Source organism: Thunnus albacares, chromosome 19, assembly GCF_914725855.1.
Source record: "Thunnus albacares chromosome 19, fThuAlb1.1, whole genome shotgun sequence".
NCBI classification, from domain to species: Eukaryota; Metazoa; Chordata; class Actinopteri; order Scombriformes; family Scombridae; genus Thunnus; species Thunnus albacares.
Window position 1 is genome coordinate 7,025,829 of NC_058124.1, and position 26,581 is coordinate 7,052,409.

The 26,581-nt window shown below is 40.4% G+C and overlaps 3 protein-coding genes across 4 annotated transcripts; 2 read left to right on the plus strand and 1 right to left on the minus strand.

Moving 5' to 3' along the window:
- Positions 1–456: 456 nt before the first annotated feature.
- maco1a (macoilin 1a) lies at positions 457–9,775 on the minus strand. 2 transcript variants are annotated; one of them, XM_044335197.1, is made up of 11 exons: positions 9,570–9,775; positions 8,409–8,550; positions 7,794–7,920; positions 7,552–7,675; positions 7,255–7,433; positions 5,643–6,186; positions 5,387–5,545; positions 4,860–5,042; positions 4,612–4,732; positions 4,260–4,434; positions 457–2,740 (listed from the first exon to the last, which is right to left on the minus strand). In XM_044335197.1, the coding sequence occupies exons 1-11, from the start codon at positions 9,647–9,649 to the stop codon at positions 2,538–2,540; spliced, it is 2,037 nt and encodes a 678-aa protein (XP_044191132.1). In that variant the 5' UTR covers positions 9,650–9,775; the 3' UTR covers positions 457–2,537. The 2 variants fall into 2 exon arrangements, with proteins under 2 accessions (XP_044191132.1, XP_044191133.1); XM_044335198.1 differs by lacking the exon at positions 9,570–9,775 and adding an exon at positions 8,750–8,811.
- A 66-nt stretch (positions 9,776–9,841) lies between these two features.
- Positions 9,842–12,789, plus strand: srfbp1 (serum response factor binding protein 1). Its single transcript, XM_044335199.1, has 3 exons — positions 9,842–9,948; positions 10,470–10,904; positions 11,052–12,789. Exons 2-3 carry the CDS (start codon positions 10,470–10,472, stop codon positions 12,336–12,338), a joined length of 1,722 nt encoding a protein of 573 aa, XP_044191134.1. The 5' UTR covers positions 9,842–9,948; the 3' UTR covers positions 12,339–12,789.
- A 218-nt stretch (positions 12,790–13,007) lies between these two features.
- e2f3 (E2F transcription factor 3) lies at positions 13,008–21,713 on the plus strand. The gene is made up of 8 exons (XM_044336424.1): positions 13,008–13,040; positions 13,332–13,472; positions 15,543–15,648; positions 16,447–16,687; positions 17,142–17,273; positions 17,773–17,887; positions 18,127–18,301; positions 18,523–21,713. Exons 1-8 carry the CDS (start codon positions 13,008–13,010, stop codon positions 18,801–18,803), a joined length of 1,224 nt encoding a protein of 407 aa, XP_044192359.1. The 3' UTR covers positions 18,804–21,713.
- Positions 21,714–26,581: the final 4,868 nt, after the last annotated feature.

Here is a 26,581-nt window from a genome sequence, read left to right on the forward strand (position 1 = left end):
TCTATGAAGGTTTTAAATAGAGGATGTCAACAAAATGCATGTAGCTGGCTTGCAGGTCTGGGAGGTGCCAACTAGATAAACTAATGGCTTAAAATTTGTGTGAATTGTTAGCTTAACTGTAATATATGCAAATTCTGATTTGAGAATATCTAGCAATTAAAAGGGAAAGGTTTGTTTGCACATATGTGGCCTACATACTATACTGTCTGAATTGTTGATTTATCAGTTTGACCACCTGCACTTATTTTAGTATAATAAAACATGTCAGTAACAACGCTCATAAGGGTCTTCTACTTTATCCACTGGCATGTATTTCTTTTTTTTTTTTTTTAAATATTCTAAATGCTATGGACCACACCATCATCACAGCGTGGTTGATTCAGGGTAAAATCTTGGCCTCTTACTAGTGCCAGAAACAGGAGAACCAGACACACAGATCATGACACGTACACAGACTGAACAGCTTGCATTGCCACCAGCAAGACTTTCTTTAATAGTGATGGTCAAAGTGAAAAGTGTGACACAGCCACCATCACTTTGAGTAAAGAAATTAAACATGGTGGAACAATGAAAAGATAAAACAAAGCACTTTTTTTTTTTTTTAAACCTTCTCTTCCTTCTACACAAACTTGTAAAAGCAACTTGAGAACTGAATTCACAACGCCAGAGCGATCCACAAAAATACTTTTCCAGGTAGGCAACATGACATCACAACATGGTCAAATGGTTCAGGGGTAACCGTTTCCAACACAACACATTCACAGAATCCTTCCTGGTAGAAAATATAGGAAATCAACTGAATATGATGGGAAATATCAAGGAGGCGCCACTCAATCAAAGTCTGTAACAAATAAATAAATGTGTGAATAACACAATCAGTCCAACTGACCACCTGCTGCTTCACCATGATCAGCCCAGAACCTTGTAAACACAACACCATCCAAATATGTTCTAATGACAAAAAAAAGAACAGCACTCTTCTGCAAACATTATGCTAGCTACATCGATCAAAGTATGGATGGAAACCAAACATCAACACTTGGCACTTAAGAACTGAAATGAAATAAACAAAGAAAACATTCCTCAGTAAGTTAATGTACATTGTTGTAAACAACTAAATGCCAACTCTAGGGCATGATAATAGACAATCAGTTTGGTTAATGTTTGGCATACCAAGACTGTGTCACTATGAAATGACATGTACCATGTCCAGTGTTATGTTTTCCCTTTGAGACAAACCTAAAGCTGTAATATTGTGATTGTTAGTAACATGTCTGATATACAAGGTGACACTTAATTGTTTTAGCCTTCAAATACTGAATTGAAATGAATGTGAGCAATCGTTAGCTGGTACAAATGAAACCCTGGTGAATCAGAGCTACAGAGAGAGACAGAGAGAGAGAGAGAGAGAGAGAGAGAGAGAGAGAAGACTGCTTTGAAGTTTGATGCTTTTAGATCCCAGGATTGCAAAATATGTGGTTTCTGCATCTTAAAAAGAGAAATTGCAAGGCACTGTAAAATCTGCAAATAATGGTAACGACCAGTTACCTAGACATCATTAAATCCAGTGAACAATATGGCCTAACGGGTTCTAATTTGGTCCAGAGGGAGAGGAAAAGGTGTCTGCAGCAAACAGGTGAACATTAATAGAAGGTTTTGGCAGTGCCAGGTCGAATCTAGCTGTAACATTTTTTTTTTCTTTTTTTTTAAAAAGGACAAAACTACATCTGCTTCATCCACTTACTGATAATCCTGGAGAATCCACAATTCCAGCATTTAGAGAATAAACTGTGTTGGAATATCTGAGGAAAACAGCAAACATTTATCTGTTCAATATCACTATTTTTTTTTTTTTTTAGAAGAAAATGTACATTGTCATAACTGAACTAAAACATTACAAACAATCACTGTTTTAAGTTAAAGGTGATATCAAAACATGAATAGTTTTACATTCATGTATCTCTCAAAGGGCTTTACTTTACAGGTGAGCTTCAAATTCAAATCTGAACTGAAAACATGTCTTCTGCCTTAATGTTAAACACCATGAAAAGCCGATTCTTGTCATAAATTGGGTGTCAATTCACTAGAGAAGAAAATATGGCTGTGGGGGGGGGGCTCGTATACTGTACATCAAAAGAAGACTGACATGAAGCGATGCATGATGGCTCTTTAGTAGACAGTTGGCCAACACATGGTGTGTTCCTTTCTCCCCCTTCAATCAGATCACGCTGTCTAATGGCTAAATCCCAAAATTCAACAACAACAACAACAACAAAAAAAAAAATCCTATTGTGTACACACCCCTCAAAATAATAGTTCTCATAATAGAACCAAAAAAAGGACCCAAATACACATATGTATGGAGGGGTTGTGTGCACGGTGTGTGTCTGTGTTTATGTTTTTGTGTCTGTATGTGTTTCATTAAGAGTGCAAAAACTGTCAGGGGCTGGTAAACTCAAAATAACCCAAACCGGAACCGAGAGCTTCACCGAAACAACGAAAAAAAGTTCTGTCTGACGAAAGTGTGGATGTCAGAGTCACTTTTTGAGGGGCTGGTAGACTGAGGCGTTGGGGTCCAGGGAGGAGGGACTATTGTCCATGAACTTGGAGGAGTAATGTGGGGTGACGGGGCTGAGGTTGCTGCCGTCTGATGAGTAGGACAGACTGGGCATCACTGCCATCACCTCTGCTATCTTCTGCTTCAGCTCTGCGATCTCCTGCTCCCTCTGGTGGATCTGGCCTGGAGGAGACGGAGGAAACAAAGACGTTAGTATCACAGCGTAAGAGCAGAGTGGGAGGGCATGTGTTCTGTAGTGGCCCCTGCATGCTGAATCTCTGACAGCTCAGCTCTAAGGGTGCTGTTCTGTAGTTGACCCTGACTTTTTTGTGGAGGGGGCTAGAGAATAAAGACTTTTCTGGATGGCATGAGAATCCACAGGTTGTCATGACAATATGGGTAAAATCCTCTATCCCTGTACATGTAATTTGATATCACAATACATCCATATAATACATTTTCTGGAACATTTTCTGGAAATTGTTAACAGATAAAAAAAAACAGACAGGAATGTGTAATGCAAAAATCCAAAATCCAAACACTGTACAGCAAGTCACTCTTTAACATGCTAATTCTGCTAGTATAGTGTAGTATTAGTTGACTGTTATACTGTCATCACATTCTAGACCTTTCTCACACTCCTAGCAGGAAAAGCACAGGTGTAATTAATAACATCAATACTGACCGCGTTCCATCTGTGCATGCTAGAATGACTCACCGGGACTCTTAATGGAGCCGAGCTATCGTTCAACAAAACTGGTGCTTTTCATGACAAGTTACAATGTCTGCTAGAAAAAAAAGGCCCTCTTCTACTTTTCAGCAGCACGATATACAGCTAATAGACCTTTTTTTCACTGAAGACATTTGGATGTGTCACAGCAGGAAAGGCACAGGTGTAAAATGATCACATTAACGGTGGCTGAATTCCATTTAGCTGTGTCAGTTTCAGGGTCCTGGTATTGTGGCTGCTGGCTCACTTTTATTAATATGGCTAAAAATAATTCCAGATTTCACTGTTGTGATTTCTTGCAGTGTATCTTCTGAATATGTGAAGAGGGCTGAGGGAGATGTGTGAAACTGTATGTCTAAGATGGAATGATTCATAGTCAATATTAAAAAAAAAAAAAAAGAAGCATATTTATATTCAGCGTTTGTTAGCAGTGAAGTGCTCACCCTGTGGAATTATCACATGAATTTACCTCTCGCGTGGCTGGAGACTCTTAATTCAATATAATAATTTCATTTTTCTCACAGCTTTTGTGTGAACAAAGCAGACAAAACAAGCAGCCGTCATCCATATTTAAATCATTTTGAATGTGGTGGGACAAAAGGTAGTGAATAGTAATCATGATCCCATGGGGATGTGGCATGGAAAACAGCCTGAAAAGGTACATGGCTGCCAAGAATAGATAAGAAACCAATTCTCAACAACCCTCTCGCCATTTTTGTGTAACCAAAACATTTGCACACTAAGGGCATTTCCAGACAGACATTAGGTTTGTATTTAAATGAATAATTTCTTCTGTTGTGCAGTAAATTTGCTTCACGTGCTTCATTGAAGAGCTTTGGACTATAAACTAGGGATGGGCATTTTAAGTCATTTCAATATTCAAGTACTTGCATTAAAGTGCATTAAAGGATGTTTTAAGAGTGAGACATTGTGACATCAGTGAATCACTGCATCCCTACAGTCAGCATGTACCTTGTGCTATCTCCAGCTGCCTCTTGGCGTCCCCCAGTGCAGAGAAGAGGTCCAGTTTGATCCTGGTCTCAGCACTCAGGCTGTTCTCCAGGTGCTGTGTCTTCTCCTGCATGGCTGACAGCGCAGACATCAACACCTCTGTGTCCTTCTCGTTCTCTTTATATTTCCGCAGCTCCTACGTGTGACAGCATAGGAAAAGAGAAGATGAATGAGACATGAGATACGCCCCCGCCCCCCCAGCTTCCTGTGTATATTTTAAACTAACCAAAAGTTATTATAAGCGTGAGAGCTTAAAATCACAAACCCAAAGCTTTATCTCATTAAAAAAATGAGTTGTGCTATTCAGTCTTACCTGACACTTGCCCTCTAGATCCCTAATCTGTTCCTCCTTAAGTTTCATGTCCATGCTGAGCTTCTTGCACTCTGTCTCCAGCTCTCTGATACGACCACGCAGGGAATCAGTGGACTCCACTCTGTTAGAGAGAAGAGATCAACTTTTAAAATTGAAAAAGAAAAAATGTCAACCACCACAGAAATACATTAATTCACTCAAACTGTATTTATTTAGGAGAGGTAAACTGATAACCGTCTAATAAATACCTTGTGGCAGCAGCTAAAGCTACGGCTCTGGCAGCAGTGGCCTCCTCCATCTTCTTCCTCTTCCTCTCCTCAGCCAGCTGTTTCTCAGCCAAGGCCCGAGCCTCCTGCTCAGCCTTTAGCCTCTTCTCCAGCTGGGAGATGGTCTGCTTATCCTTCTGCTTGGCCTGGACGGCACTGTGGAGCCTAAAATATATTTGTAATCGACAAGGCTGGATCATGAGATGAACACATTTTGCATTGAATACGGGACAGAACATTGAGCTTTTGGATTGTTTCCTTAAATGAGATTGAGTCCTGCTTTTATATTTCCAGTTTAATGCAATTTACACATCCACAGCTTGAGGATTTTTTTTTGCCAGACAGGAAGGGTTTGGGGATGCACGGGGAGCATTTACGCCTCTCACAGACCCACAAAGCATCACACGGTCCCTGAATAACAAACTATCTACCTCAACATCCTTCATTATAACACGTTTGTCAGTGTCACTGTGTGATGTCCAATCTTTTCACCGTTCACATGTACTCACTTGTTCTGAAGCAGCTCGTTGTCCTGGCGGAGCTGGCCCAGTTCAGAGCGAAGGCTGCGGTCCTGGCTGCTCAGAGAAGAAAGCTGACTCCGCAACTCTGACTCTAACTGTCTGTTAGCCTGAAGATCTGCCTTCAGACGCTTCACATCCTGCTCCAGCCTTTGAAAGGAAGAAAGGGCCATGATAACAGTTATTCCATTACACTATGGAGACTTAGAGAGGTGTTTGACACAATATAACAATGTGTGTCTCTTACCGTACTAAAGCGTCCGGCTTGCCCAGCTGGTTGTTGGGGATGCAGTTCTCCACTGGGTCCTTCTGACCCTTCCCTGCCCCCTTCTGCTTTTTCTCATTCTTACTGCTTGAGGAACCTGGCGGGACGCTCCCGTTTGTGGAACTGTGATTACGCGGAGATGAGTTGGAAATGTTGCCGCCACCTCCGCTGGCATTTTTGTAGTTCTTTCCCGTTCCCCCCATTTCCTCTTTAGAAGCAGAGTGTGTGTTGGTATCGGCGTGTGTGTTTTCTCCTGCCAGGTCGTTATTCAGTCTCTTTGTCCCGACGTAGTTCTCAATATACTCTGTCTCCTGTAGTTTGGAGTCCAGTGCGTGTATAATACTGTTGTTATTGATTCCGATTGTGTTTTGTTTTTTGCCCTCGCGCTCTTTCGCGGTACTGTCCTTCCCTTTTTCCCGGTACTCCAGTTCTGGTAACGGGACTGAAGTGCTTTTCTTGCCAGGAGGCGCTCCGTTTTGGGATATTACTGAGGGTTCGACCTCTGAGATCCCTTTAGCTAAAGCAGCTGGAAGAAAACAAACAAAGGCAGCATTAGAGGATATACAGAAATATACAAGACAGAATTAACCAAATTCCAAAACAAACTGAAAACATATTTGAGCATAAACAAAGATTGAATGATGGCCACTGATACAAAACAGAGAATAACCCTGACAGGGTACATAAACAACCTTGTGCCAGCAGGCTGTTAAATAAATAATTCCCTGTTTTCTATTAACGACATAAAAAACAAAATCTTCAGACCTAACCCCCCAAAAATCTTACAATTCAAGACACTTCACTGTTTACCTTTATTATGAGATTCCAGTCAGTTTATACTATTAATGCTCATAATCAATCATGTCTTTGTGACACCAGAGAAGATAAATAAACACATAAGGTTCATTAAAATCCTGTATGTCTTATTGTCAGTTACCAGAATTTGATTTCCCAGCATGCATCCCTGTGGAGCAGGACAACTATTCATTTATTGGACAGTCACTAATACTGTCCAATAAATGTGTCCTACCTGTCCAGCTGACTTCATGTTTACAACTCTTGGTTCATTTGTAATAAGTCAGTGTGAACACAAACCTGACCAAAACTAAAACGCAATAATGTATCTTTTTTTTTTTTTTCACCATGGTCTATGCCAAATGAACCTAACTACAAAAAAATGATAAATCATTTTGCAAACCTTCATTATAATATACTCAAAAAGGAAAAACATAAGTTACACAAATACATCTTTACCTATTGTATCACATGTCAGACAGGAGAAGGTTGAGAACACAGATTGTATGTTGCAGTAGAAATGTGTCCACTGAATTGATTAAATTAAATCAATAAATGCAAATTCCAGCACATGTTACCTCATCTGTTAATATTTACATCCCATCATACAGACAGTAACACCACTGTCATCCTTGTTCCCTGTCCGTGAGTATTCATAGTTTTTATGGACTATTTCTATCGTCATTGCTACTTCTTTGTTCTACAGAATATTTGTTGAATGTTTTACTTTCAAAAAATGTACTTACTTCTCAAAAAGCATTGAAATAAATGTTGTATTTTATGTGTGTGTGAGTCTCACCCTCCTCTGCCTCCCTCTCCTGTCTCTGCAGCATCTGTTGCTCTGGTGGTAGAGCCTGTTGTAGAAGCTGCATGTAGAATTCATTCTCCTTTTGCACTTCTTTCTGTTTCCTCAGTCGCATCTTGTAGCTGACGTAGCTCTTAAAGCCGAAGCCCAGAGTCACCACTGGATAGCCGATACTGAGAGGTGAAGAGAAGCACTGAGAGTGAACTTATTTTTTTAGGCAATAAAAATAGAAGTATATTGGAATAAAAGGGTGATAGTAAAAGACTATAAATGACAACAAATGACTTTTACCAGTGAGCAGCAAAAGGTCGGCACAGGTCTACATGAAAGTTCTTCAGATCTTTGAAGCGGATGGCAGCTTCGATGTACACAAACAGGATCCACAGCGATACAGTAGGAAGACAGACTCCTCTCTCTGTGTGAAAGACACACAAAAAAAAAATTAAAAAATCAAAAAATCAGCAGTTTTTGGAGGTGAAAGGGGCCATTTGGCTGGCAGACATAAAATGAATCCACTCAAAGCTTGGACTAACCTGTGTGCCAGACATACTGGACCCATACGTAGGTGCTGGCAGCGAAAAACAGCCATTGGACGGGGATGAAGAGGAGGCAGATGATGTCTGATGTAAACGCCACACATACGAAGAAGACTGAGAATGCCTGAGTGTTGGAGAGAGAAAAGAGGAAATATGTTGCAACAAATGTGCAGAAATTAAGTGTTTTTGGTCTGGAAAACGTGCACATACACACATGGCCGTATCACACTTACACACTAACATGCATACACACTCACTCAAAAACTTGTCTGTCTGTTCCTCACCCACCATTACCATGATTATCCATGTTTGACAAGTATGAAACTACCTTAGCTACTTGTGTACTATTTGATTTTGAGTGTTTCTTTGTAGCATCCATAGGCTACAGTACATAGGCTACTGAATATTTGTCATGTGGATTAGAGATGCACTGTATTTAATATCCAAATGTGCTCTTGACTACCTCCAGCTTAGGGTGTAACATCCCAGTTTTGTATATTTCAAGTGTTCCCTTCTATCAGAAAACTCCCAGCCATCCAGGCCAGAGTGCAACTTAATGTCAGGCAGAAAGCAGCATCAAAGTCATGTATACATGTACACACAGGATCTTACCAGTCCTTGATATCTGAAGGAGTCGTAGACACTTCGAATGAAAAGCCAGAAGGGCCACAGGTACTCAAACCTGAACTCCAACACAAAGTCAGCCAAGAGAACCAACACCCACACTACCAGGAACTTCAGGTACAGGAACGTACTGTACAAGACGAAGAAGAAAGTATGGAGAGAAATGTTAAAAATACAGAGACACCAGAAGGAGACAAAAAGGCTACTAGTAGACAGGGATTATCATGGATTTAGGATGGTATCATGGCAGGAATTTGGACAAAAGGTTTATAAAACAGTCTGGTGTTTATAAGAATCACATCTCCAGTGTGACATACAGAAAGTGTCACCTCAAGTTCCTACAAGGACTAAGGCAGATGAACATAGCAGTGAGCATGAATTTCAGTCTAGGTATCCCCAACAAGTCTTACACTATGTTGCTACTATTAAAGAAACTGAATATACAGAATGGTTTCATCTTGAACATCAAAAGGAGAAAGACAGAAAAATGTACAGTGTCATGTCTGGACATGTTACTTTGTGCACAGCTGGTTTCCTTTTTCTGACTTGCCGTCAATCAGTCTGTAGAAACAGGTGTGCTATTTTAATATTTAATCTCCACAAATATATGAGCGCTTTACATGTTCCAATTAGACCCGACCACTTAGGTGATAATTATTTTTCTCTGGCGTGTTCATATTCAGACTTCTGCCAGACAAAGCACAGGTGAGAGCCCCGCCGTCGGCGTCACCCTGGACTTCAAAACGAGCGCCTCTAACGTTGCTGTTGTCATTTCAAGCTTGAACAATATTATTCTCACAAGTTAATATCGTCTCTTTTATCTGCAGGCATATCCACTCCACCGAAATGTGTTCAATGTGTGTACAATTCATACTGGACGCTCACAGAATCTCACTGAGACCTTTCATTTGAATTTAGCCAGAATTTGAATTGAACTAGCTAGCAAGGAACAAATCATGTATGAGATGCCACATAAGTAACGTTAGGCCTGTAATTTTAACAATATGCGGGCATGTTCATTTAGCTGATTATGTAGCTCAAAAGCAAAACGTGCATAAATATGAATGTTTCAAAGGCTAGCAGCCCTGTCTTGACATATGCAGAGAGGCGCCATTGTTACACAACACCGTCCCTCCAGCCCGTCTGTACCTGCTATATATACCCTCGGTGATTCGGTTCCGTTTTAACGGCCGTCGGAGTTTGCTGCAGTCCGCATTGCGCCGCTTCATCCTCCCCCTGTTGATTCACTTGTAATATCGGTCTGGTAGTTGTGTCGGGAAATGTCATTCGCTCATCCTAATATTCACACTTCTTCAATTATCCACCATTGTTGTTGTTTTATGCACATGAAACAAAGAAATAAATAAAAACAGTCCGCGGAAGGCCCTCCCCTTTCTCACGACACGCTGCGTCCCCTTGCCAACGTCTGACGCCATGACGCCGTCGTCGGAGGCGTACGAAACATGGCTGCTCACTGCGAGTGGAGTCGTTTATTTCTTTCTTTCTGTTTAATACCGACTCAATAACGGTAAGTGCGAATATAACATGATATAAGGCTCCTATTTTACTTAACGGTCTGGAATTTGTTACTTTACCGTTGCTGGAGCATAAAATAAACCTATTTAGATATAACTTTACATGGTCAGAGTTGTCCATGCTTACTCAACCACGTTTGTTTTTGCAGTTTCGAACAGGTATTTACAGTTTTTCTCCCTCGGCAGACATGTATTTGGTCTTAAGTGTATTCATCTGCGACATCACTTTACAGAATGTCATAACGTTTCGAAAAAGTAATCCGTCGGGTGACAGCGATGTATATTGAGGTTTTGAATGGGAAAAGTGCAGACAGAGCAGTGTGGATGTTTCCCTAGCAGTAATAAGAGAGCTGATTTTAGAATAAGGATAATACGGATTTATATACGATAAAAGCCACAAAGCTTTATTTTTTTAATATCTTAATTAATGTTGTGGTTTCCAGCATCCTTGATCAAACTGAGTTATAGTTAATTGTACCATGTTTGCTGATCTACAATGGGTTTGTTTTAACAGATGATATATACCATGGACAAGGTAGAGAAAATGCTGTCGTTAGCTGAGGAAGAAGAGGTGGAAGAAGTGGAGGAAGAGGAAGAAGAAGCAGAAGAAGAGGAAGATGGAAGTGACAAAGAAGCAGAAAGCGGGGATAATGAGGAAAAAGAAGAAGAAGCAATGCCACAGACCGCAGATAAAACTGAGAAAAAGACTCCGTTGCCTGTTCAACCTAAAGACAAAAAGCAGACCGGGGTCCTGAACCTCAACAATGAGGTGGTGAAGATGAGAAAAGAAGTGAAGAGGCTGAGGGCTCTGACCAGCAGGAAGCTGACACGTCAGATTGCTGCCCTGAAGAAGAAGAAGGGGAAAGAGACGGATATTGAGAGGAACCAGAGGAGAGCTGCCAGACTGCTGGAGGAGATCCATGCGATGAAGACTCTCTCACCAGACCTGGTACTTGATAAGTTCTGTTTTCTTCTCTGCAAATATTAATACATATTCAAATGACTGAAAAAGTTTTTCCAGATTTTGAAAATAGGGAAACACATGAAATGTCTAATTGGATAAAAATGATTCAGATTTTTTTCCCTCCATTTGCAGGTGACCAAGACCGCCTTACAGAAGAATCTCAACTTTGAACAGGTGTGTAAAAACCCCAAGTCAACTATCTCTGACCGGGCTGTAGCACGCATCGCCACCCACCCTCAGTTCAGCAAGAAGATTGAGGACATCAAGGCTGCTGTGAATGCCTTCAAAGAGGAGAGAATGAAGGAACTAAATCAGAGAGATATAAAGGGAAAGGTGCAAAATCAAGATGGAAAAATGACTTTGCAGTCACCAGTCAGGGGAGAAAGAAAGAGAGAGGAGGAGGAGGAGGAGGAGGAGGACAGTGCAGTGGAGCAGAAGGAAATGGCAGACAATGAGGAAGGAGATGGCCCTCTCAAAAACACAAAAGATGTAACTATTGCTAAACCTGAAAAAGACATGGGGAAAAAAACTCTTTCAGCTGATGCTGGTGATGATCAAAAGAAAAAAATGCTAGAGACTAAGAGTGAGAGACCAGCGTCAGCAAAAAATAGTCAAGTAAAGGATGTTGAGAAAAATAAACCACAAAGTCAAACTGCAGAAAAGAAACCCAATCTGAGTCCTGAGGTGCTTCAGACAAAGAAAGATGAGGAAGAGAGTGATTTAGAGGAGTCAGACGATGAAGAGAAAGAGTACTTTGATGACAGCACAGAGGAACGTTTCCACAAGCAGTCGTCCCAGTCAGAGGAGAGCGACGGCGATGATGACTTCTTTTTGGGAAAAGTGAGCAAATTCAAGAAAAAGAAGAAAAGTGTAGAAGGGGAGGAGAAGAAGCATGAAGTGAAAGAGCTTTCAACAGAAAAACTGAAAGCTTCAGACCAGGTCCAGAGTGAACTCGATGAGCTCGAGGCCAGGCTGAAGTCTAAAGCGACCAAGCTTCAGTCTGTTTTCTGTTCTTCCTTGTCTAAATCTAAGTCCAGTAGGGGTGGAGGTGCAGGCAGAGGTGGGGATAAATTTAGGGGCCAAGGGAAACAGAAGGCTGGCAGTGGTCTAAATAGAGATTTTAGCAAACAATCCAAGTTCCAAAAGCAGGATAATGGTGCAGCAGGAGATTCAGGTGGACGTCATGAGTCGCAGGAGAGGGGCTTCGCCTCGGCTGGCAGAGGGAGGGGGCGAGGGAGGGGGCGAGGGCGAGGTGATGGTACAAGACAGAACGATCGTAGGGGTGGAGGTGTCTTTTCCCAACAAGCACCACAACAGGCACTGCATCCATCCTGGGAGGCCAGTAAGAAAAGAAAGGAGCAGCAAGGACAGATTCTGGCCTTCCAAGGGAAGAAGATCAAGTTTGACGATGATGACTGAACCTACTTTTTTGTTTGCTTATTAATGTCATGTACATACATGTGGTTGAGTGACTTAAAGCTTGTGCCAGTGTTTTGTAGGGAGTAAACAGCTGAGATTTTTATATGAAACGTCAATAGAAAAATGTCAAACAATTAAATTCTAAACTGTGAAATGCATCATCAAGTCATATAAACTTTTTACTATATAGGTTTATGAGTTAACAACAGTTTAAGAAACAAGTAATGTGGATGTGCTATAGTGATATTGAAATTTTGTAAGTGTGGATTTGGGAAGTAATACTGTTTGATTTATTTAATGTTTTAACCTGTTCACAGTTGTGCTACTTGTCATAATCCATGTATTCTTCTAATGCTTATAATGTTAACTAGGGCCGAGTTACTGTATACATTCTATGTAATTCATGTACAGTGATACAGATGACTATCCTTAAAAACCAGATGACTTTTCATTGTTTTTTGATTTCATCATTTCATTATTAGTTATTTAAATTCTATAAAATGTATATTATAGTAACGGCTTATATTGCTCTTTCCTGCCTTTTTATTCTCAGAAAAAAGTTTATCCATAATTGCACAATACATGTTTTTATTTCAGTCAGGTAAAACAGAAATGCAGCACATAGTTGAAAAGAAACAAATACTGCTCATGACTTTGTTGCAGAGCTCTATGGCCATTGGTCGGCTACAGCTACGTCAACACGTACACACTGTTGCGTGCATAAGCACTGGCGAATAGTGGTTTACATGCAAATCAGGTTTAAAATGATCCCGCGACATCCGAGTTTCGCGCGTAGAATATCCTCTGTACCAGCTGTGGCTACCTGTCACGTGAAATGATCATGTTCATCATCTGCGCTATTGATGGACATAATATGAATAAAACAGAGATGGAAACAGCCCTGAACATATTCCACAAGCTGTAAATGATAAACTGGCAGAGTAACAGCAGTCGAGCCTGCGGGACAAGGTGAGAAGAAGGTTTTCCTTGTAGAGCTCTGTCGATAATACCGCAGCTTGTTCCGAGAACAGCTCGACCGTCCGGACCCTCAGTTCCTCGGCCTGCCTGAACAAGACCGTCCGGTTCTCCGAGCCGACCGGGACCGGCCAGAGATCTAACCGCGAACGAGCTCAGGTAAACTAAATTAACCCGATGCTAAATATTTACTTAATAATTAAAAATGTAGACATGTCAGGTGGTCGTTGAAGCCCCTTACCACACAACTGTCAATGACAAATTGTTAACGTACACATAACGACACCCATTTAACCTGGATTCTTACAGTTAATGCGACTGTAAACAACGTTTTCTGACAACACCTCTTTATAATTGACATTACAGAGCAAGTTCGATAGGTTCATTATTCAGATTGTGTTGGATGCTTGATAGCAGATATCAACGTGTGGGGTTGATTAAATTATCCACCCGGTCACATACATGAGGACATTGTATTCCCTCAGAGACATTTAGCACCAGTGGTATGGAGAAACTTCAGTCATGTGGCCGGAGGTTACCGAGGATATAACGGAAGCGCCCGATTTGTTTTCAGAATAAAAGCATGTCAATCAAAGTAGACAGAGGGAACAAATATGATTTTGATTTAGTTTAAACGGATGGAAAGTTGGTAATACTACAGATATTTTGTATTAGTGAGCTTGAAACATAGAGAAACGACTTCTTTTAGGCCTCACATATATCCTAATGTAACAATAAGGTGGTTTGTATGATAATTGTATGACAGATACTCTGCAGAGTGAAAAACAACACCGTGCTCATTTAAATAATACAAAAAAATGAACCATGGCAAAATGTGTCATCTTGCTGTTACCTAGAATTAGGTCAGAAAAAGGTATGTCTTATTATTAATTGATACAGTGTTACAATAATTCACTGTTTTCTGTTATTTATAAGTTTTATTCTATAGGTATAATGATGTCCTAATGGGGGTTGTATTCAGTGGTGGAAAGTAACTAAGTACATTTAGTCAAGTATTGTACTTAAGTACAATTTTGATGTACCTGTACTTTACTTTAGTATTTTCATTTGATGCTGTTTTATACTTCCACTCCACTACATTTCAGAAGGAAATATTGTAATTATCATTTCATTAATGTTCAAATGATCCAATATTTCACCAAAAATCAAAGATTAGAGTAAAAGTCCAAAAACTGAAAACAGATTTGTGTATTAGAACTTTGTTTTTTCTTCTCTCCTCTCCCATTAATCATCTCACGAGCCCTTAGATTTATCTGGTGACCCTTTGGAAGGGCCTGACCCCTAAGTTGGGGACCACTGGACTAAACTAGCTAACTGTATATAAAGTAGTTGAAACTAGCTGCACCTCCAGCAGCTACAACAGTAACATGCTGCTCTAACACTGATGCTTCACTATTAATAATCTAAAATATAATAACATATCAAGCAGAGGGACCAAACCACTAGTTTTACTGCAATACTTTAACTGCATCAAGCTGATAATACTTATGTACTTTTACTTGTAATGGAATGTGTTCACACTGCTGTATTGGTACTTTTAAAGTAGTAAATACTTGTTATTGTGTTATTATACTTGTTTGGAAATAAGACAAGTAAACGCTAATTACATGCTTTTATTTTGAAGGTGAATTACATCTGTGTATTTCCGGTGACTTTCCTCGTGTTTTACCTTGAGCTGAGGCATCATCACGCCGCGCCTTGTCGGGACCTACTTTTGCACACTTTGATATTGGAGCGGCACACACGTTGACAGCGCTCTTTAACAGCGGAGTTTCTGTGAAAACACGTTGGTAAGCAGTTGACTGCAAGCTGTGATGTGTTCATTCTCGTCAGAAGCAAACTGCTGTGTAGGCCTTGGGTGTGCAGGGGAGGGGGATGGGGAGATGTTGCTCCAACTAGCTAAACACAGGGGGGAGGGAAGCTAGCTTCTTTCCCAATCCTCAATAACTATGAATAACGAGCTCCAGATGACAAGATAAACGTAGTATATCATGTAGATACATATTCACTGCTGCTAATTACAAGTCACAAGTTAATACAATGAAAACATGACAACATGACAACTTTAGTGCCCAAAATGGCTGCCCACTGAGCCACAGAATTAAGTGAGATAATTCCCAACTAAAAGTCTTGAGTTGCATGATGTTGACATGTGAAGTGCTTTACATACTGCTATCTAACAAGTTGTGCAAAATTCTTTTCTCTCAGGCAAAGAGAAGGCTGGAGCCGGAAGCCGGTGACCCCCAGGAACTTCAGGATGGTGGCAAGACCGCCAAAGCCAAGAAGCCCTCTCTGTCCCACACAGGAGGAAAGAGTAAGACTTTGTACTGTAATGACTTGGAATACGGTCTTTCAATAGTCAAACGTGTCAGTGAGAATGGTCGATTTTGCCACGAACCAGTCTGCGCCTCCACAGTTTTTAGTATCAAACTGTTGGACCACGATGTAAACAAATGTTGAGAGTTCACAAGCAGCAAACACACTGCATTGCAGTAGTGACAGTTGTCGTATTTGCAACAACAGTGTGTAAGCATTGGTGAGAAGTTGTGATAGCGAGTGGTGGTTGGTGGCGCCTCACACATATCCTCAAAATATGGTGGCTGAACTGAACGGCCTGGTTAGCTGAATTGTTTTCCAGGGCTGAATCCAGTATATTGAAATTCACTATATATGCACCATTTCTCAGTGTTGTTCTTGAAATACTTCACATTCCTTCCAAGAGTTCTTCTATTTATGTTTTCTTTTTCATTTGAGAGCCATATTTCCATTTAAACATTAGCCTCTTTGATGGACAGCTGGAGTATGGTTCCTATTTAGTTTCCTAACTTTTACTAAAGTCTTTCCTCCAAAATCTTTGCTGCTACATGACACTTTCACCTAAATAGAAACTCCAAACTACACCATGTTCTCCATGAAAAATACGTTTAAAATCAATTTAGGGAGTTTATGGTGAAGAGATGGTGGCAACCAAAAAATGGCAAATGGTAGAAGAGATATAATCAAAATATACACACTACAGCATGGCATATTAGAATAGATACATGAATAATTAAAGAATCTTGATAGAAACAATCACAAATGAAACATTTTCAATCCCCGCCTGTTTTTACAGCTTCCGCCCCCAATTCCATAGCGCGTAAGTCCCTGTTCGAGAGGTCGCGCTATGACACCTCGCTCGGGTTCTTGACGCAGAGGTTTGCGGAACTGCTTAGCCGATCTGCTAACGGGGTGTTGGACCTAAACGTAGCGGCCCAGGAGCTCAATGCTCCCAAGAGACGCGTCTACGATGTCACTAATGTCCTGGAGGGGATCCAGCTCATCAAAAAGAAGTCTAAAAACTACATTGAGTGGTTGTAAGTATAAGTTGGCGTTGTCAGTAGTGTTTGCATTTCAGAAAGGAGCTCACATTGTGACTGTTTTGTCTTACTTACTATGTTTAGGTTATAATTCAATAGCAGTTTATACTACGTTTGAAATATGATGATGCGGAACGATATGTGCACACTTGGATGCATCTTTTTATTTGTTTGCCATAATGGTAAGAGCTTCTGATGGGTACTTGGTATTCTCCCTCAGCCGCTGGCTCTCAGACTTAATTTTAATTGTATCATTTTATGTGCAGTTAGCATTATGCTCTCTTTAGTTCTTCCATTTGTCTTATTCTTCAGATTAAGGCATCATCAAATGTCTAAATGGTAATCTGTAAAGTTTGATCTCCTCTAGTCCACTCCTAATTTGTGCATGTCTTGAGCAATGTTTGCTATTGTTTTGATCCTGTTTTGGCTGTTTGGATGTGTGTGTGCACAGGGGTGGTCAAATTAATGTACCCGGAGATCAAGAGCTAACAGCTCTCATAGAAGAGGAGAGGAAGCTGGATGAGTTGATCCAAAGTTGTAAGTGGCAGGTTCACCAGATGTGTGAAGACCGCCACAGTCGCAGATATCCTTTTTTTGAAATTTCATCTTTATTTTCTTCTTTTTTTCCTTTTCTAACTCATGATTTCATTTTGCTGGGTTAGCTGGATTATATGAGAACTCAGTGTATTTCCCAAATGATCACTTTTCAAGCATTTTTGATATGAGCTTTTCAGTTTGGGCATATAAAGCTTTGGTTTGTGGTGAATCAATAAAAATGCACCCATTCTCTTATTGTATTCCAGTAGTTTTGCTGGTATTGGTAAGACAAACTGGCAGGCCAGTGTCCTTTGACCAGCTCAAGCACTAAGTTGTAAAAGAATGTCTGGTTCTCAGGACAGTGGTGTCAACCATCACAGAGGCTGGAGTCGATGTGAAGTGGACAGATTAATGCCTCCTGTGGCAGTCAGGTGCTGATGTGTAGCTTTTGGTGTTACTGTTGTGATAAGTCATTGAGTTAATCCCCAGTTGAACACAAACACTCTAGATCAAGGTTGATTATCTTCCTTGACCTTGTGGATCACATTTGCCTATTTGACCTACGAGGATGTTCAAACAATTCCCAGCTTGAAAGAACAGACTGTGATTGTGATCAAAGCCCCAGCAGAGACGAAACTGGAGGTGCCACACCCAGGAGAGGTATGTTTTAACATACTATTAATTGACATCTTTTTTTTGGTAATGAAACTCAATATTATATCTTGAAATCTCGGTCAAACTTCAGAGAGGTTAATTGCTTTGGACGCACTGGTCCAACATTGGCTGAAATGAAAGCCTGTTGTTGCTTCCTTCTATCAAGAAACAGTTTTCTGTAAATGTCTGCTGTTAGCTCATGCTCATAGATCATTGAATAAAAACACTACCTGCCCTATGTTCAGAGCCTCCAGGTCCACCTCAGCAGCACTCAGGGGCCAATTGAGGTGTTCCTCTGCTCTGATGACCCCATCCCTATGGAGGCCACAGATGGCTCTGTGGCCAATGACAGCCAGTCTAATTCGTCCACCAATGGGAACAACTCTGTATCCCCCTCGTTTGTCCAGGTGTCTTCCAAAGGTGAGCCTTGTTATTAAGGATCCATTGAAGACAAGTCATGCATGAAAAGGGATGTTTTGCTGCCACAGAATAGGACTCCTATAATGACAGTTTTCAGTTGACAGTTAGATATTTAGGATCTAACCTTACTATTAGATTGTTGGCACAGTATTGTTTAGTGTTTTAAGGCCTACATTCACTCATCTTTCCACTTTACCAATGGTCTCCCGTTATCTTTCCAGACTATGCTAACCATACTTCGGATGTAAATAGTATCTCCAGTCCGCTTTCCCAGCTGACACAACACTCATCACCGGTTACTGTCACCCCTGTGTCTCCCCTGCCCACCTCCCTCCAATCCCCCTCTGAAGACCAGCAGAGCTTTGTTACCCTCACTCCACCTCTGGCCTTTTCTCTTGATGGAGAAGAGTACGTCCTGAGCTTGGCTGAGGATGAGGGCATCACTGACCTCTTCTCCTCTGTTGACCTTGGCCATTTGCCCATGGACATGCCCCTTCTCTGAAAAGGTTTCGGAAATTCAGCCATTTTGGAGGCAATGACCATCGTGACGCAAATGGATACATTGGATATTTTATAATACAGACATTTTTTTTATATTTGCATTTGCCTATCCTGGAAGATGTGACTGGGATTTACTGACGCTCAGGTATGTGGAGGACGTTGTTACCTAGAAGCATCACTTAGTAGGGTTATTGGAATTGCTATTTTGAAAGAGATCTTGTCAGAGCTTTAAGGTGTTACATGTCTGGAAGTCCTTGTGGGATTAAGTGTCCTTCTCCAAAGTCCGTGTCTCAACACAGGACTTATTCTTGACCCAACAGTGTTGTGTCAGTAATGTCACAACATCCTCTGGTAATGGTCTGGAAAGATGAAATGGATTATTTTTTTATTGTAATCATAAAGGAACCATCACGACAGAGCCTGAAGATTTATGCTCATTTAGCATTTAGATGTATTCGATGCTCCCTGCATTAAAAGCTGGTTCAAAGTCGTCCTTGACACTGTTCTGCTTGTGTTGTGCTTACGGGAACTGGTACAACAGCGGATGATGTAATGCTGTGTCTTAGTTTCCTTGTGTCATTGAAGATATGAATATTGGATAAAGTTTATACCTCGTTACAGAGGGTGAGTTATCACCTTGCAAAGATATGCAAAAACCGAAATGTCTTGTTGCTGCTGCTACTTACAGCTCATAAATCAGTCTGTCAGAATCCAGGCTTTGCGCCACATATAGTTTTCTCAAGGCTCTAGAGACATTTACTAGAAGTTTAGTTTTATATATTATATGAAGTGTTGACTCTATGGTGGCCCTTAGGACAAAACCCATAAAAAAGCAAAAGGAGATGTGCTCAGAATCCATTAATGCTATGACATGTAAAATGCATACAAAATTGAAAACACAAACATTAAAAGAAAAGCAACAAATACCAAAACATACATAAAATAAATCACAAACATTCGGGGAAATGCACCCACAACAAGACACAGCTGCAAGTAACAAACTGCATACAAAAGGAAAAACACTACAAAAAAAACTTAATGTGTTTTCACTTTTGTATGTGTTTTAGTATTTGTAGCTTTTTTTATTTGGAGGGCATTTTTTTTAATGTTTGTGCTTTTGCTTTTGTGTGTGTTTTGTCCTTAAGGGCCACCATATGATTCATGAATGTCCCCATAGTTCTACATTTTACCATTCAAATCTCTAAATTGATAGCAGTGCTTTATCTAAAATATTGTGGCAATACTCCATTATATAATTAGAAAAAAAGAAGAGATGCCAAACATCTCAGAAAGTAATCTGCTCAGGTACGAACACGCTGTCTTCTGACTCTTTAATGCTGCTCGGAAGCAGCATAAAAATGTCAAGTGACGATACACTGAACTTCTGAAAATGTTGACTTGCCTTTTCTCTGCAGTACTGCTAAACTGTTACAAATATACAAACATCATTCTCAGAGAACTGTTAAAGTATGGCAGTCTTTGTGAGGTGAGCACAGCTGTGACGGTGTCAAATTAGTTAGGTGTAATATTGAGGACGTGTTGTGAACATGTACTTTGTCATCAGAATTGGAGGATGTAATGGCTCATGTTTGTAAATTGACCAACATGATTTTATATATGTTAACTTCCATGTTCAGCTAAGCAGTTGAAATGAGTACAGAAGATTGAGTGACAGTCAGTGTTTAGGAAACTACTGTAAAGCTGAGGGGGGAAAAAAAAGCTCTTATCTTTGAATTAATACCAGTCACAACTCTCTGTCACTCATTCCTCCTCAAAACCAAATGAAGACAGCACCAGGTCTAAAATGCTAGCCTTACACATGAGTATTTCTGCCATGTTTGCCCTCCTCAGTAATTATTATCGACCATGGCCATGAACAGCTAACAGCTGTTGAAACCATTGCTTCATCTACCCCAGTATGGTATTAGGCCACAAATAACTGAACAGGTTGAGAGAAAAGGTCCATAATGTCTTGAAGAGATAGGTAAGTTATGAATATGCATACCTCTGAAGTACTGGGGTAACATTATTTTCAAAACTAATGCATAAAAACTGTGAGCATTCTTAAAAATGTGAAACCAATTAGGTACCAGATTCATACTTACTTGACTTCCTCTTGGTCTAAGTATGATAGTTCTGTGTATCTAAATGGATGTGGCTTTGCTCCAAATTTGTGCCTTATGCACCTTTTCCACTTAGAAGATCCTGAGGGCTAAATGGCTTCTGTGTAACTTATCTCCTTGGTTCTGCTGAAAGTAAGTACTGAGTATCAAACTGCAATACCAGGAGGCTTGCCATGGTCTCGTGAACTCAGACATATTCACTCACTGTTACTCATTTTGTCCTTTGGTCTGTCACTGGTACTTTGAAATTCCCATAAAGCTAGGATTTTCACTACTCTCGTATTGCAGTATTAATGCAGTATTTGATCATACTGCATTGATCTGTAAGGCTGCAATACTCTACGTCTTAGACCAGTCACCACTCGGTCCCTGTTTATCTTTCTGAGATATGGACATCCTTGTTCATTAAGCTAGTTGTGTTCTTCAGTCTACTCTAAAGGCCTTACAGCTCTGTGTGATGAGATCTTTGAACAATACTGTAAGTGGAAAACATCTAGGAAGATACGCATGTGGTAAAGTTTATCCAGCATTGTTTTCATCAGATGTGATTAACTGACGTACAGTACCAGTCAAAAGTCCGGACACACTCTCTCATTCAAGGGAACAGGAAGTTGTATCCAAACTTTTGACTACTACTGCAATACAAGGGTGTGGGGTTACTTTGCTTTGTTTTGTTTTTTTTAATAGTTTACTTGCAAAAATGTTCAATGTTGTGACAAATGTCCATCAAAACTTCAGAAATGTCTTACTTAATGTGGTAAGAAAAAAATAAATCCACCAAACAAGAATGTGTTGCTTTCACTGGCAAATGTTCATTTTACTTTGTAAATAGGCAAACTTATAATGGGTTGATCTGACATTATTGTCATTACATAGCTGTAGATCATTACAATGAGTTGTTGACAAATGGGTGATTATTTGGAACACTCAAATAAGGCAAATTGAAGTTTGGTAGTTAATATCGGTGACAGTTCAACATACAAAATGTATTTCATGGTCTCATACTTGGCTTGTTGTAAATGATAATGACTTATAGATGTTGGTTTATGTTTAGATAGTAATCTCAAAGCTAATTGACATATTCCGTACCATTATCAGTTGCACCACTTTTGTTTCAAGAAGTCAGTAGCAAGTAACAGATTTACAGTATAACCTTCCAAATTACATTTGCAGAATTGAGATTGGAGACATTGCAGAATAAGACTATATGAATGTGTCGAATCATATGACATGACTAGATTACAGCTGGGAGAGATCCGTTGCCTTGCTTTGTTACAGCACCAATCTGTGTTGTCTATTTGTGTTCCAAATTGCATGCCAAGATGTAGCAGCTTGACAGCTCCATGCTCCCTGGCTTGCTACATGCTCTGTGCTTCACTTTGGTGCTCACCAAAATAGTGTGTTTGCTATGTAGCACTAATTCAGTAAAATTCACATTTAAAAAAAAAAAAAAAAAAAAAAAAAAAAAAAAAGCATCTTAAAGTGTTCTACAACTTTCATTCCTATCTTGCATGCAGTGATGTCCTGCTGACCTTAGTGCAATATATGTAGAGACACTAGGAGGCAGTGTGATCCCACAGCATCCCTGATAAACTGTATCATCACATGGTTGTGATGTTTTGAAACAAGGTGTCACCGGTCTCTTTCTGGGAATTGACTTTTATGAATTTAACATCAATCATGTAAGTAACAGTAAAGATACGTTCATTCAGTCATGTCAAAGTTGTCAAAAGGCTTTTTGTGCACATTTTTCATGGAACTTCCCTAAAATTGAACGCCCACATGCAGGGTGGTGTTTCAGTTATAAGACTTCACCTTATGAGCTTCAGTGTATTCATCATCATCATCATCACTTCAGCAGGGCACACGCTCGCTCACATGGTGGAGTGACGGCTAGTCCGCTCATTAAAATGAAGTCACAGAAGACATAAAATCTGATTGACATTACGGCTGACGAGGGAACCTTTCAAATTATAAGACCAGCTCAGTTTACTGAATGAAAACGTATTTTAGAAAAGAGAACAAGTCACATAAAAACTGTGTTGATACCTTTTATTTGCATCATCACCTATTTAGAACAGTGAAGAAGTTAAAAACACAAGTTTTATTAACATCATTGGATCTGCTGACCTGTTTACCTTCAGGTCATCTGCATACAGTCGATGTTAAACAAGAGACTAGTTGGGTGAAAAGCTTGGTTGTTGCCTGGACAGCATCCTTGTTTTGACAAATAATGTGAAAAATACTTGATTGGTAACTATAATTTGACTGTATCCATCTTACTGACATTCAAATTTATGAACATTCAGCACACAGACATAAAAGACTCCCAGATGACACACTAGTAAAGAGAAGATCAGTGTGTGTTTAACATTTTCAGCAAGGGTTTAAGGAAAGTAGTCCTCTACTCTTACACACTCCTGATGCAGTTGATGATTGATCCATTGGTATTTTGAGAGGTCATAGATGGGAAATGTACTTATAATGTGTAAGAAAAAAGCTTCATGTGAACTTTCCGCTGTCTTTTTGCTCTAAGTGTATTCATATGTTAATTTAAAACTTTCTCTTACATCCACCCAGAAAAGAAATCCAACCATCTCCGTCCCTGCTTCTCTTTGTCTGAGCCACAGCATCTTATAAAAACACATCAGCGCTCTCAACATGATGATGTAATCCATTGGGGGGGTGGTGGAAAGCCTGCAGCATCCAGACCTGTCCATAGATGGCAGTGTTGTACCTCAAACTCCCATTTAGACCCTATCAACCCAGTTCCCCACAAACACTGGCACACACACTTTGAGTTCATGGAGTCACTGGATCACTGATATTATTGATTCATGTGCGTTTCTGTTGTTTTTTTTTGTCCTCTCTGTGCCACAAAGATTTGCAAATGGAAAAAAAACCAACAACAACAAAGTGAATATTGAATTGGGTCATATTGAATTAGGCCTGACGTCAACTCCCTCTTGTCTCAAGAGGGCTCAGTTAAAGATCAGTCAATATAGCTGTCAATCAGCCGATCAATCGGTCAATGAAGTTTCATTTTTAGAGTGCTTTTCCTTGTCACCTCCAATCAAATGACGTACAGTAGGCAGTTTTAAACCGCTGAACAAAATACACAGATGGCTGGTTTTAAAGGGCGACATAGGACTAAGTCACCACTTAAGACCCAGTCTCTCAGGGGGGGTTTCGGAGTGACTAGAAACAAGTGCAATCCACTCTGAAAGTGTAGGCTGATAGGCTTGTCCAGCTGTCCGCTCTCCCCCAAAACATAGCACTTGTTTCTACGCTGCGCTCTCCTCAGCCAGCCTGTTGTTTTGACTGCTGTAATGCACTGAGGCAGGGAGTGAGACAGAGAGCAAAAAATGAGAGAGGGTTAAAGAGGGAGCATGAAAGCAAGCAAGAGAGAGAGAGAGAGAGGGAAGAGAGCGTACTACTCGCCTCTCATTGGCTGCCGAGAGCACGCCGTCTTTTTGCGTACCGCGCTACCGGCCAATCGGTTGCCTCTGCAATATTTTGGGTTTATGAATGAAATGAATAGTGAGAGAGTAGGACAGGAGTAGTTTGATTCATCACCCGTAGCTCATGGTGTGTAGAGTATATCAAAAAGAGATAGGTGCACTTGTTTGCTGTGCAGTCTCACTAAGATGGCCTCTGGGTATATATGTACAGAACATGCAAAAAAGCACTTGCAGGCACGCCTCTGCATTTGTTTAGTATCTTATAAGTAACTGCAGTCTAAACGGTAGATATTTCAGTGGAAGCCTGATCGGTACTGATGGACTGGGATGTAGGAGAGATGTTTCTTTAGTCTTGGTCTCAAGTTGCAAGTAATTAGGGAGACTTTTTTGAGTTGGTAAACTATGTACAGTCATATCAATTGATTCTTTTTTTAGTTTGGATTTATGATGTTAATTGCAATGCTAGACTTAGCTTTTTTTCCCCCGGAAAAAAGCGTGTTGATGTTCTTTAGACAAAAAAAAAAAAAAAAAAAATTCTGTGGCATTGCCTTGTACTCCACACCCAAAATGTACAAGGCAATGTGAAGTTCTCTCCCCGATCTGGGCAACAGTCCTCTATCAAGACAACTAACACTTATCTACTCTGCGGTGTGGAGAGTTTTTAGTTGTAACTGGCAGAGATCAAGAGTGTGTGGCGTAAATTAGCATACAGTAGAGTGGTGAGTTAGTACTTTACAGTGTTGAACTAAGGGGGTCAGTGTGCCTCAATCCAAGTACTTTTTGGGTCGTTGAACAGCTTTTGAACCACACACACACACACACACCTTTCCCAATGTCATTACTGGTGGTTGCTTCCTGAAACAGACAATCCTACAAGCACACTCATTTCATGCAACGACTGGCCAATTGTGCAAATTTGAGAAAGCAACACTGCAGCTCTGAAGAGCTGTGCGGGATTGTTAGTCATCCTCGCATATCTGTGGAGGCGGAAGGTTTTTTTTTTTATTAGCATTTTTTAAATATGTAAATGCCAGATGTTGATGCTTAAACGGGTTGTTTAGTTGCTCTTTAGGTGAGGCGTTCCTGTGGTCTGGTGGTCAAGGGCACATGCCATGTGGTTGTGGCATGCCTGGTTCTTCCTCCATTTTGGACACTGTCGAGGCAGTTTGCTGTCGACCAACGGCGCAAATTTGCATGAACAAGTTCAGTAAAGTTGACAAGAAAAAAATTGCACAGATGTAAGATCTAAGAGGACGATATGCTCCAAATAAAAGTCATAGAAAACTACACAGTTCTAAAAGAAAATATTTCAGTTTTTCTTCAGTATTTTCCTCTGAAATCATATAATTTGAATTCTGTCACTGATACTCTTTTGAGGGATAATTTAGCTCACCGCAGGCCCATGTTTGTGGATTTTGCCTTTGTAGTATGAACATCAACAAAGTTTAGTATAGTACAAGTTATCTGAGGTAACATGACTCATTCTTTAGCTGTGCCACTTTTAAAAGGGTAGCCTTCAGAGAACTAAAGGCTAGGAGGCTGACACTGCTCCTCCTCCCTCAAGGAGACAGTTCACAGAGGATTCGCTGTCATGTCACTTAAAGCTCCCCTGACATCACAGAAAAAGTTGACCAATGCGCTATGGACTTTGGAATGCTGAACGCTGCAGATGAATATGGAGGACACAGTGCTTGTGTCCTTCAAATTCAGGCAATCGAGGGCTGCAGCATTTGCACGTGCTGTCGGATAAGGGTGAGGTTGTTGACATGTTGTTGGATATTTACTGTTAAGATGTAGAGTTTGAAGGAAGGGAACGGCAATTAAATAAAATGTTAGTAAAATTAAGTAAGTAAAACTTTGAGAAGGTGCTCAAAGTTCAAGTAAAATAAAGTATTTTAGTGTAGACAGCAAAGGAGAAAAACAGTAGTTGCTCTGAAAATGTACAAAGCAGAAGCTGCCACTCGTTACTTTCCACCTCTGGATGGTTGAGAGGATGGTGAGGGATCAATGAACTGCTCCTGCCTGCAGGAATCCATAATGTAGGTCAGCGTATGGACTGAGCATTAAAGAAAATGATTCTCCCGTGTCACATGGTCTTTAGGGGCTTGTCTGTACAAAGGTTTGACCTCTTCACAGGAGGCTTTGGCTTTAGATTCACCCTCTGTCAAGTGCTAATGCGACTCTGGTCAGATTGC